Source organism: Rattus norvegicus, chromosome 14 (assembly GCF_021556685.1).
Source record: "Rattus norvegicus strain SHRSP/BbbUtx chromosome 14, alternate assembly SHRSP_T2T, whole genome shotgun sequence".
NCBI classification, from domain to species: Eukaryota; Metazoa; Chordata; class Mammalia; order Rodentia; family Muridae; genus Rattus; species Rattus norvegicus.
In genome coordinates this window covers 80,560,179-80,572,838 of record NC_141547.1, presented here as the reverse complement: position 1 = coordinate 80,572,838, position 12,660 = coordinate 80,560,179, and the positions used below count along the sequence as shown (strand labels likewise).

Sequence of the window (12,660 nt, the reverse complement as noted above, 5' to 3'; positions counted from 1 at the left end):
TGAAGAGTGAGTTAGAGGATTCAGCATCAAAGCTGTTCCTCCTCCTGGGTTGTGTGCAGTGCTGGTCGTTTCTGTCCACTTGACGTTACCAATTTGGATTAGTTATTGAGAAAGCTCTTCAGTATTATGTTTAAGAAATACCTACTTTTTATTCGTGCAGTATTTCTGCCAGCATTTCCCTGAGAAGAGGCCTCCTGCTTCATTGATTGATGGTGCAGATACCATTCAGATGTGTGTGCAGACATCTGAACTCATCCTTACCTCCCTGGGTAACGGGCTGGTTCCCAGTTGCTCGAGAAGAGCCTGCGGCTGGGAGGAGTGACTACTGTGGGAGCGGGGTATACATGGCAAAGTCTGGGAGCGGGTCGGGATCTGTGAGTTTTCAGGTCTCAGAATTGAGGCTTTTGGTTGGACCATGGTCCGCGTGCAGATGAACGTACTCATTACAACAGCTCTCATAGTCTTTCTCCATAACCTGTCCTGTGCCCATAGGCTGTGAGTTATAAGGTTGTGAGTGCTCCTATCCAGGGGTGGTCCTGGGGTATGAGTTAGTATGATGACTGCTCCTGTGTGTTCCAGACCACGTCAGGAATAGCACTGCCTGCTGCTGTGGCCCCTTTTCCAACTCTTTTGACAATCTTTTTTGTCAAAATGATTTTATCGAAAGTTACAGAACAGTTTGACAACAAATGGAAGCAGATAGTAGGGCTAAGTGTCAGAACTCGACAGAACAAGTTCCTCCAGCCCTCGAAAACCAGATCCTGACCTTTGAGAACTGGAGAAGCAGGCCTCTAGGCCGTGGGACCCTCTCCCCGAGTTGTCTGCTCACCATCCGCTGGGGACCATTTACTGGTACTCGGAGGAGCCTGGGGCAGAGACGCAGTACCCATGAGCATTCACGCCAGTGTCCTTAGAGCCATGCTGAGCTGTGTCTAGTCCTGTGAACTGCATACCAAGGGTGCTCCTCAGCTGCCCTCCCTGCACAGCCTTGTGGACAGTTCTTGGTCCACAGCGTGGACCACCCTCTGGGCTGTAGGGCACCAATGATGACTGTCTCACTTGATCCAGCGGGTAACCTTATTTGGCCTTGTTTTAGATTAAGCATTGCATTGTATAGTTGCTGAAGAAATGAGTTATGTGAAAAGTGGTTCCTCAGATACTCAGTGTCTGCTGGCAGCAGTGGGAGCTTGTGGAGGAGGGTAGGTCCTGGGCTGTGGTGAGGAGCTCTTCCCATTGTTCTCTCAGGAGGGCATCAGTAGCCTTTGTCCTAGAAGGCCAGGCCAGCTGCTCACCCGTCAGAGCTGAATTTGTGTCAGAGACTTGGATGAGCTTAGGACTGTAGTGTTCACAGTAAGCACACACAATAGATTATTGGTGGGAAATGTTTTATATAAGAAACTAAAACCCTGGGGTTGGGGATTTAGCTCAGTGGTAGAGCGCTTGCCTAGGACGCGCAAGGCCCTGGGTTCGGTCCCCAGCTCCGAAAAAAAAGAACCAAAAAAAAAAAAAAAAAAAAAAAAAAAGAAACTAAAACCCTAAGTAATTCTGGTGTGACTTCCTGGTTGACAGCATGTGGGTATTTTGTAGCCAGGGGGTCTTCTCACTCACAGACCTGGTCATCTTAGGGAACATTCTACTGAGGGAAGATTTTTATGTGAAAGGTGGAGATTTGAGAAGAATTGATAAAATTGATATATATACACACACACACACACACACATATATGTGTATATAAATATATATATATATTTATAATTTATTTTTTTCCCTTAAATGAGAAGTAAACTTGGGGTTTTCTGAATCTGGGGCCCCAGTTTCCTATATCTTTTCCTTTGGTCTTCATCGGTCTAGTTCACTTTAGGAAATTAAAGCAACGCTGGAGTTGACGAGTCTGAATTATGTGGGTGTCTGGGGTGATCCAGTGCTCTGGCTTGCTGCGCAAACCTGATGCGTTTGGATCCCCAGAGTCTATGTGAAAGCCAGACACAGTAGCACATGCGTCAGACAGCCTCTCCCAGAGCTAGGGTTAGCTAGCTTGGAGTGCACAGCCCCACACAACAAAGATGAGACCGTCTCAGAGACTGTGGAAGGTGAGGACTGACCTCCACAGGTGCTCTGTATACTTGTGTGCGTACACATAACAGATTATTTGTGGGAAGCATTTTATGTAAGAAATTAAAGTCCTAGTAATGCTTGTGTGACTTCCTGGTTGACTGGTACAGCTGTTGTTTGTATCCAGAAGGTTTCACACTCATACAGGACATGGCCAACAGTCAGGCACATGACATCTCTGACTGGAAGATTCTCTTTGAATAATTAAATTATTTTGTGTGTGTGTGTGTGTGTGTGTGTGTGTGTGTGTGTGTGTGTGTGTGTGTATGCGTGCGTGTGTGTATGAATGTAGACATACAGGTGCCAGCCATGTGGGTGTGTGGAGGTCAAATGCCAACTTGTGGGATGTATGTGTTCCCAGGTTTAATTCAGGTTGTCAGGCTGTGTGTCAGCTGCTTTTACTTGCTAAGCTGTCCTTTTGCCCTGAAGATTGTCTTTGTAATAAGAGCAGAAATTAGCCAGTTGTGGTGGCTCACACCTATTGTCCTAGCACTTAAAAGGCTGAAGTAGGGTAGCTGCTAGTTGGAGGCCACTGCTGGTAGTTTTTGAAATTCAGTCAGTACCTCAGTTGTGTGAATAAGAGCAGACCCCAGGCCGGGGGCCCATCTTGCTCCCTGAGGTGCATTCTGGGCATCTCTGCAGCCTGAAAGGGGCTGGCAGGCCAGCAGGCCGGCTGCTCTGCTGCCGAGGAAGGGGGAGAGCGCCCATGTGCAGTTTCCACACCTCATGCTCCCTTTACTTACATCTTTAGAGAACCTGGACGAGACAAGAGAGCAGAAAGAGAAGAGTCCTCCAGACCAGTCAGCTGTTCCCAACACTCCGCCCAGCACTCCCGTCAAGCTTGAAGGAGGTGAGTCCTGTGTTGAGGCATTGTGGCTGCCCTGCTGGGAAGGGCTGCATGGCCTGTGTGCACTGGCAATGGAATGTGGACGTCATCCATGGACATGGATGACGTGTAGCATTCCCACAAACTCAGTGCTGCACAAAGGTCTGGAACCAGCCGTTTTTCCGGTCCCTGCTCTGTCTAGGGCAACCTGAGCAAGATAGTGTGAGCTGTTGAGAGTGGGGGAGGGCACACTTCAGGGATGTTGCCCACCGTCTTGTCATGTCCGTTTTGCCCTTTGTCTGCACACTCCCAGCATTGACCAGAGTCCATTGACACCTCAGTGCCTTCAGGTGTGTGGGGGCTGCAGGACTCTAGGCCTGCTGTACTAATCAGTCCTCTGAGAGTGCCGTATGCCCCTCTGCCTCTCAGGCCACCGCATGTAATGTGTTGTGTGGTCCAACACATGACATGTTTGTCCCTTAGTCTCCCATGTTTGTCTATGTCTCCTGGCTCCCCTCACCCCAGTCTGTGGTCTATAAGAGTGGCTTGGCCTTTCTTCTTATGTAACCCAATGGCTGTGACTGAATGCATAGATTCTCTACTTGTGCTTTCTTTCTTGTGGCCGCCTTACAGCAGGAGACGGATGTGCTAAAGAGTACCTGTTACCCTAGTAAGTACCCGCGCCTGCCTCTGCTCTAACCAGGTGCTTGCGCTATGCCTCGCTTTCCTGCTTCTCTGTTGCTTATGTTTTCTGTATATCCAAATAAAAACAGAAGGCTTCATTAATATGACCAGTCTGTCAGTGACCACTTGGTCATTAGAAAGCTGAAGGGTGGGGTCGGCTTCCCAGGATGCTCCAGTGCTGCTCAGCATACTCTGGGCCTCAGAAAACTTTAACTTCTGAGCCTATTTCTTGATTGCTTAGTGGGGTGCTTTTGCCATAAAGGGTCAGGAGTAGATCAGACTGGGTTCTGACAGGGTGGATTCTGCTACCTGATATTTATGGAAGTTTGTTTGAACCTGTGCTTAAGTTGGGATGGACAGCTTGGCTGGAGTGATAGTTGGTTTGCAGTGAGCTTGGCAGAGAGAGCCCTGGTGCTAGGGTGTATGGAGCCTATGGGCTTGCCGTCCTCTCTCTCCCAGTTATCCTGGGTCGGAGGATAGCCATCAGGGCGCTCTCCTGGGGCATCTCCAGCCTCCCGAGCTTAAGCACTCAGGTTTGAGGCTTGGAGCCTTCAGTGCCCAGGCTGCTCCTAACCCATGCTTAGCTCAGCTGCTCTTGGTCCTGATCTTTGGCTTGATTTTTAAGTACTAAATGGTTTGGTGTTGCCTAACATGCCAATTACTTATAATTTTACAGACTAAATATCTCTAATAGTGGTGTCCCCTGGTCATGTAGATCCGTGCTGTGCCCTAGGTGGAACCTTCCTTCACTCTGTTGCGTTTGCTCTTTCTGTTTAGCTGTTCGAATTGTGAGGGCAGCCTGTCCCACAGTTTATCTCATAGCTAACCATAGTTTGATATTATTGCATAAGGGCTCTCATAGTTGACTCCTAGTTTTGTACTGGCTGTCATGGGGGAGACCCAGTGTTGTAGAACCAAATTTAGACTTAATTCCTGGACAGTAATACACCAGCAAACCTGTCTTCATTGTCCAGTAGAGTAACGTGTCCTGATGTGGCCTTTTTGCAGAAGTGGCAGGCTATAGCTCTGGCTCCTATCTGCCTGCTCTTCATGAGAAGGTACTAGAACCCCTCTGAGATTGAGTCTACATTTCATAATGTGCTATATCCAGTCGTAGAGTAGTGTCAAGGTTTTGATCTAGGAAATGCCTAGAAACTACCAGGGGTTGGAAGCTCTGGCCCATGCTCTTATTTCCAGCTGCTCTGTCCAAATTTTAACTCATCTCTTTCATGGTCGCCCATCAGGCCTTCCCCAGGAGCCGACATCCAGGGATGGCAGCGATGCCACCACCTCCAAGCCGACTCCCCCTGACCTCTCCCCTGATGAGCCTTCAGAAGCACTTGCCTTCCCAACAGTGGCAGAGGAAGCCCATGCTTCCCCAGACACCACTCAGCCCCTTGCTGAGGCTGACCCTGAGCCAGCCTCAGCCTCAGCTCCAGGAGCTGAAGAGGTAGCCTCCCCTGCCACTGAGGAGGGGTCTCCCATGGACCCTGGCAGCGATGGGTCTCCAGGCAAGTCCCCATCCAAGAAGAAGAAGAAGTTCCGCACCCCGTCCTTCCTGAAGAAGAGCAAGAAGAAGAGTGACTCCTGAAGGCCCACCCTGCATACTGTCGTGTCTGAAGGCCTGGCTCTGCCAGGACTCCCTCCTCTGTCTTGTGTTCTGTCCTCTCGTGTAATGGAATGCAAAAAGCCAAGACCTCCATGTAACTAGAGCCCCCTCCCATGTATGGTCAGCCCCTGCACCAGTGCTAACCCAGTGTGTGCTCAGCCCCTCTACCCTGGGCCTTGGGTTCTGTGGGGAGTTGGGCTTAGCCTGCACCTGTGAGTTGTGCCCCCCTGCAGGAGGGGGACACTGAATCCTGGTCCTGGCTGGAAGGCATAGGAGGCTTCTGCCAGCTCTGGTTACAGCGTCACCCTCCTGAGCCTTGCCTCTCACTCTCCTTTCTGTCGTGAGTATTGAATTGTCTGCTCAGTTTCCCTCCACCCTGTGGAGTCTCAGGTGGCTGATTTGGACTCGGCTTTGCTGGCATCCTCTGCTCCGTGATGTCAGTTATCCCCATACACAGGTATCCACATACCCCAGCCATGGTCTGAGAAAACACTCTCATGTCCATCCGCGGCCCACACTGTGGCTGCCTTAAAGACATGGGTTAAGTCTGCTGCCCTAGCAGTGAGCAACCCTTTGTATACCCAGCACAACGCTATGCATGGTCTAACTGATGACCCCATGACCAAAACCACATTCAGGCGCTCATAGTTGACCTTACCGGGGTCTTGCATTCCCATCTTAGGGAACAGATACCAGGAGGGGGAGGAGTCCTTTCTAAAACTTTGTTTCAGCAGGTTTGCGATTTAGCCTCCATTTTTACTGTGAACTTGAACAGGCCACTTTTTGCGTTAGTTTTTGTTGTAGAGCCTATGACAGACTGCAGCAGAACACTCTTGACTTGTGTGGGGAGGTTTTGTAGGAACAGGGACCATAACTCAGTCTGAACGATGCCCTGGTTTTGATAGGGATGGTAACTCATGGTTGAAGCTGGCTTTGGAGGTGCCATCTAATGTCTTGCATCATTCATGGAGCCCATGACCTTCTTGGTCATCCCTTATGAATTTTTACCTAACTTTTATCCCTGGAAAAGGGCTTGAAACTGCTTTAGTGAGTGGGGAAGCCGAGTGTCAGGTGGAATCCTAAGGGGCCTTGTTCCAGGAGCTGCCACTGCCAGCCTGACTAGGAGAGGGAGCCTGCTGGGGCCCTCCATGCCCCTGCTGGGTTGGGCCTCATAGAGCGGGTGCTCGGATGTGGACAGAACCCTGTGATCTCCCAATGGGGCACCAAGCAGGACCCCACAGCCTGCTGTACTGCTAGTCCCACTAGTCACCACGGTGGCCTGAGCTCTCACCTGGTCCTGAGTCCCCTCATCTGGACTCCTCCTCGTCTTCCTTCTGGCCCTTCCTTTATCCCACATATGCAATGACTTCTCACTTTTGTAGTCTAATCTTTGTATTACACACGGAATATCGCTGCATATATGGACAGACTTGGAGGACAGGTCCTGTGTGTCCTTTCCTCGTCGTAACAGGTCTTACTCACAAATAAAAGTCTTTAAGCAGTTTCTTTGTCTAAGGTTGGGAAGCAACTTTGTATTTTTATGCCTTTGTCCCCTCAGTTTATTTAGCTGTGTGTCTGTCCGTGTGTATCTAGACATGTATGTCTGTTCTGTGTTGTGTGCATGGATGTCAGGAAAACCTAAGCCGAGTGTTCTCTACCGGATGGGTTCTGGGGACCAACTTCAGGTCATTAGGCTTGGTGGCAGGTACCCTCCTTGTCTGCTAAACCTTCCTGACCTTAAAATAGGGCTTCCTAAGTGTTTGTCCTGTGTTAGGAACTCAGAGCCTTGTCTTCTTTAAGTTTTGTTTGTTTGAGACAGGGTTTCTCTGTGTAGCCTGGCTGTCCTGGAACTCACAGAAATCCTCCTGCCTCTGCCCCCTGGTGATGGGGTCAAATACGTATGCCACCACGGCCTGACTTTTTAAGTTTTATTTTTCATTTGTTTACTTATTTATATTCTGTTTTTCCTGCATACATGTCTGTGTGATGGTGCCTTTGGAGTTACAGGCATTGTGAGCTGCCATGTAGGTTCTGGGAATTCGACCCAAGTTCTCTGGAAGAGCAGCTTGTGCTCCTAACTGTTCAGCCATCTTTCCAACCCACGCTTAATTCTTGCCCAGATATCACCAATAGCTATGAACTAACTACTGGGGCCCCTGTACCTTATACCTACAGCTGCCTTTTTGGGTACAGAATGGCCTATCCTGAAATTAGGGTCAGGCAGCATTCTGTCATTGATGGGGGAGGAGCTTGGTAGGCCTCCCATTAGAAGTTAAAGTTGGGGCTAGAGGTTAAGAGCACTGACTGCTCTTCCAGAGGTCCTGAGTTCAATTCCCAGCCACCACATGGTGGATCACAGCCATCTGTAATGGGACCTGAAGCCCTTTTCTGGTGTGTCTGAAGAGAGTGACAGTACAGTGTCCTCACATAAGAAAAAAAGTTAAGGTTGCTGAGGGAGGGGTGTCATTCACTACAGTGATGTGGTCCATGCTCCAGTGATAGCCCCACACCGCACCCATACTAATTAAATCCCAGTGAATAGCCCCACACTGCACCCATACTAATTAAATCCCAGTGAATAGCCCCACACCATACCCATACTAATTAAATCCCAGTGAATAGCCCCACACTGCACCCATACTAATTAAATCCCAGTGAATAGCCCCACACCATACCCATACTAATTAAATCTCAGTGAACAGCACCACACCTTACCCATACTAATTAAATCCCAGTGAATAGCCCCACACCGTACCCATACTAATTAAATTCCAGTGGGCCACCAACAAAAGAGGGGAGGGTTGTTAGAAAGTAGCTCTTCAATGGGGTAGTTATTATCACTAACATTCAGTACACAATTTGTCAAAGAATAGTGAGACAAAAGAGCAGCACTTGGTACAAAACAGCTGCTTTATTTGGTCATTCAGAAGAATGAGAGATTAAAAAAATCAGAAGCCTAAAAGGCTTTGGAGTAAGAAAAGGACGTGGCTGCCCAGACTTCCTGCTGGGTTGCCATCCTGAGAGGAGGAATGTGGCAGGCCTCCCTGGGCCCTGAGGAAGGAGTGTGCTAGGAGTGGAGTGGTCCTGGCCCAGGCTCCCGCTTCGCAGCAGGACGGCTCAGCTACTCCTCCTTGAGAGTCTGTGCTGGATGCTGCAGCTTCTGCAGGAGTAAGAAGGGCAGCAGGAAGAGCGCGGAGCACATGGTGAAACAGACCTGGGCCCCAGTCAGCCAGTACACTGTGGAGAGAGAGGTGCTCAGCCAGGCTCTCCATAACCCTTTTCCTGACCCGCTCCCCTCAGCTGCCAGGAAGTCCTCAGTGCCAGCCGGTAGCACTTACCTGAGGCGGCCATTATGGGCCCCACCGCCCTACCTAGGGCACCTAGACTCCGCAGTATGCCCATGATTGTGCCTTTTTGTCCTGGAGAACCTGATGGGGGAGGACTTGTCAGGTGCCTGTTTGCTTTCTCCTACCTTGAGTAGCCTTTCGGGGAGGGCTCTTACCATAGCTGGAGACCATGGTGGACAGACCAGGCACTACAACAGCGGCAGCTGGTGGGAGAGTATTGGGAGGCACCTGTTAGCCCAGGAGAGGCATGAGGCTGGCTACACCAGCCCTGGCAGAGCCCACTCACCGAAGGAGTAGAGCATCAGTCCCAAGCCCAACATAGGCAGTGAGTGCCCCCAGCCGATTAAGAGGAAGGCTGGTACCAGCAGCAACATTGCCTAGGGAAAACAGAAGATCTCAGGACTGGGTTTACAGCCTGCCAGGAGTTGAGCGCACCACCTGTCCTCACTGTAGAGAAAGTACGTCCCTTACCCGCTTCACGGCTGCAGCTTCCTTGCCAGGGCGGATCCGCCGGGCGTAGGTGCCCTGTATGGTGGCCATGGTGAGGCCGATGAAGAAAAACATCTTGCCCTGCTGCAGGCTAGGAGGTGGAGGGTGAGCACCTAGCCCCCTAGGTCACCAAACTGCCCGGGGGATGGGGAAGGGCAGCCAGAATGCTGGGAGGGTTCCTGGACCTGGGGTCTGAGGACCTTGAAGAGGAGCCCCTTTAAAATGGAGACCTACCTGCTGAACTGGAAGCGCTGGTGTGTAAGGAAGCTGAGCGTGTACTCCAGGCCCGAGAACAGGAAGAGGTAGAGGAAGTAGACGAGACCCAAACGGCGTAAGTTTCTGAGCCCTGCAAGTCAACAGAGACCACGGGTTGATCTTTGTCCACACTGGGTAGTCGAGACCTGACTTGAGCGCTCATAAGCGGTAGCCTCCTTACCGTCTTCAGTAGGTGGATCCTGACTGTGAGCTACAGCTGCAAAACGAAGCAGGGCCAGGGGGCTGAGCAGGTTGGCAGCAGTGTGGAAGCCCAAGGTGACAGAAGATGCCTGTGGGAGGAAGGGAAGGCTGGCCAGGAGGCTGGGAGCACATAGCCTGGCAGTTCAAGGACCAGGACCTGTGAGGCAGTAAGGGCCAAGATCCAGGGAACCCAGGAGGTGCTGCGATGGGCTTGAGGGCAGCCAGTCTCCCCTGACAATGGTACAAACAGGAAAGGAAACCCCTCTACCCACAGGAGCCCTCACCCCTCCCTGGACCAGAGCCTACCCGCTTTTCCTGGGGCAGTGTCTCCGGCAAGAAGCAGAAGATGAACAACATGTCGGAGACGGCAAAGAGTAGGCTGATCCAGGGAACCATTTCCACAGACAGGAATGCTCCGAGCATGGGACCCAGAGTAAAGGCCAGGGAGAAGGCTACCCCAATGACTGCCTAGGAAAAAGATGAGTTCAGCTAGGCATGGACTCCGAAGCCCAGACATCAGTCTCTGTTTCCCTGGGTCTGTCCACTCACCATGCCTTGGCTGCGGGTCGGAGGTGAGCCCAGGTCAGCAACAATGGCTGTGGAGAGGTTAACGTTCCCCTTGCTGATGCCTCCTATTACTCTGGAGGCCAAGAAGGCCGTAAAGCTCCGAGAGGTAGCCCACACGGCATAGGAGATGGCCAAACCTGTCTGCCAATGGGTGGAGGCCAAGTGGCAGGATCAGTCACTTGAGGCCAGGAAGCACCCAGAGTAAGGCAGGCAAACACATAACAACCCTCAGATCCGGGCCACTTGTGTCCCCGTGCCTTCCTTAAGTGTAACACCAGGGGTCAGAAAGTCCCTCTAGAAGGGATGAGAGCTCACTGTGGGCAGGGGAACCCCACAGCTGCATGCTCCCCTCTCTGCCTGTTGACAGCTGCGTCCAGAGGCTTACCAGGGACATCATCATCACTGGGCGCCTCCCCAGGTAATCAGAGGCAGCTCCTGTGAGTGGTGCAGAGAAGAACTGCAGGAGGGAGAAGGCTGAGCCGATGAGACCTGTGAGACAGAGGATCAGTCCTAGAGTGTAGACCACACTTAGCCCTATACTCACAGGTCTTCGACTGAAGCTCAGGTGGCCTCAATTATAAAAAAAAAGCCAACCAACCAAGACAAACAAAACAGGCCTGCCAGTTAAAGGAGGCGGGAACCCGGGGAGGAGAGGATGATTGACCAAGAATCTAGGCCGAACTAGCTCTCTAAGAAAAGGCTGTGGGCCCCAGCACGGCACACAGCGACATACCTCCGAACAGGACGCTGTTGTACCTCTTCTCCGCTGGCATCCCGATGGCTGTGGCAAACCAGTCTACCCCACGCTGCCAGGAGCCATAGAGGGGGTCCTGGGTAACAGAAAAGCAACTCCAGCTGGATGAATCCGTGATAGGCTAGGCAAAGGGAGAGCTCCCGCCTTGGGGGAGGGGCTCACTTGTTCGCGGCCGTGCCTCTCAAGCAGTCCAGGCAGCAGAGGCAGCAACAGTGTGAACGCCAGGAGGTCGAGTAGCAGGCCGAGGAAGATCACGATGATCACGCGGCGCTCGGACGCGAGCCGAGGCCGTATAGGCGGACGAGGCGTACAGCCTGCATCCCCTGCCCATCCCATTGTGGAAACTCCGACCCTGCTGAGGAAAGGATGTGAAGACGCCCCCGTTTACCTTCCACTTAAAAACTCAAATTCCAGGTTTTTGCCAGACACAACGGAAGTACTTCCAATGCGGTCCTGGCACACCCTTCAAGGCGCGATTCCCTTACTGACCTAGGGTAGCAGTAAGCTCAGGGCCGCAGTGGTCAGGGCGCCCCCTGTTGCGAAGCGGGTAACGGGGAGAAGACGGAGGAGGAGTCGCAGGCGCCCAGAGCACCTGTTCGTGTGCCACTTTGGCCTCCTCAGGCGAAATCCAAGCCCTTGCTTCTTATCCACCCACCTGGGACCTGTGCACGTGTGCTGAGGCTCCTGGCGGGGACAAACGGGTGGATGGACAGGGAAGCTCCCTGGTTAGCGGCCACACCCCGGAGGCTTCGGAGCAGGCACCTCCTCTTCCGGGAGGCCCGGCTGTGGCGGGAACTGGGCTTTGAGCCCAGCAGCCAAGTGCAGAGGTGGCCTGCAGGCGTCCAGATGCATGAGAAACAAGCAGTGAAGTTCTGAAGAGCTAAGTGTATCTAAGAGACAGCCTGTCCGAGCAGTTCAGTTCCTAGGTACTTATGTATCTTTCTTTTGAGTCAGGATCTCACGTATCCACCGTTGACCTTGAACTCCTGATCCTCCTACTTTAGCTTTCTCTAAACCACGATGGAGTTGGACATGGTAATGCACACCTCCAGTACCAGCACTCGTTAGTGGAGACAGAACAGGATTCAAAGTCATCCTCAATCAACTATGAAGTTTGAGAACAGCCAGAGCAGAGCATGTGAGACCAAAACAAATAGACCAATCTTTTAGATAAAACACTAAAGTCCTGCCCCACCAATGCTGTTACCATCTTCAAGCCATACAGTCCACATTAGCTCTTTCCCAGAAGACACACCAGAATGCACTCTTGGGTGGTAAGCTCTAGCTGGATTGTGTTCCTCTTCTGATAACATAGGACAAAATCTGGAGGCTCATATGTTTTTTCTTGGCATGTCCCTTCTCATAGGTTGAACAGTGTTCAATTTATGCCCAGGATAAAGCTCTGCCCTGCTTCTTGATACAGTCAGGTATGTAGAGGGCAGAGCCTGTGACCAATTTAAACGTGGAGGAAGCTGGCACTGGGTGGGAGTGGTAGCCAGGCACCAACCAGCCTAGCTGGTGGGAGTCAGGCCCAGGCCATTCTAGATTTAGGGTCATGCAGCCTCTGTCCCCAAAGAATCCTAGGGAGAAGGTAAGTATTTTGGTAGATATAGCCCCCTTAAGCCAAGCTGCTGAGCCTAATTCCCCTCCAGGGTTGTTCTTGACCAACTCATTCTGAGCTCTAGGGTACCCACAGCCTTCATTTTGTGTCACCACATCCAAAATCAAATTCCTAATCAGCACCACCAACCCTTGCACAAGATCTCATACCTCAGAAGCCATAGCAGGTGACAAGGACCCAGCTGGACATAACGAT

At 51.5% G+C, this 12,660-nt stretch overlaps 2 protein-coding genes across 28 annotated transcripts in view; one reads left to right on the top strand and one right to left on the bottom strand.

The window, feature by feature from the left end:
• Positions 1–6,746, top strand: part of Add1 (adducin 1) — a 58,505-nt gene extending 51,759 nt beyond the window's left edge. For 6 of the 25 annotated variants that reach the window (XM_087582260.1, XM_087582252.1, XM_087582257.1 and 3 more), the window contains 3 exons: positions 2,864–2,962; positions 3,575–3,608; positions 4,867–6,746. In XM_087582260.1, the coding sequence (XP_087438386.1) occupies positions 2,864–2,962; positions 3,575–3,608; position 4,867 (134 nt within the window). In that variant the 3' untranslated portion in view covers positions 4,868–6,746. 25 annotated transcript variants of the gene reach the window in all.
• Positions 6,747–8,122: 1,376 nt separating this feature from the next.
• Slc75a1 (solute carrier family 75 member 1) lies at positions 8,123–11,555 on the bottom strand. Of its 3 annotated transcripts, none has more exon segments than NM_001191680.2 (13): positions 8,123–8,468; positions 8,570–8,659; positions 8,734–8,781; positions 8,865–8,955; positions 9,050–9,158; positions 9,302–9,413; positions 9,504–9,612; positions 9,830–9,991; positions 10,073–10,231; positions 10,476–10,579; positions 10,824–10,920; positions 11,007–11,199; positions 11,334–11,555. In NM_001191680.2, coding segments are annotated over 12 exon segments (1,371 nt in total). In that variant the 5' UTR covers positions 11,181–11,199; positions 11,334–11,555; the 3' UTR covers positions 8,123–8,352.
• Between the last annotated feature and the right edge of the window lie 1,105 nt (positions 11,556–12,660).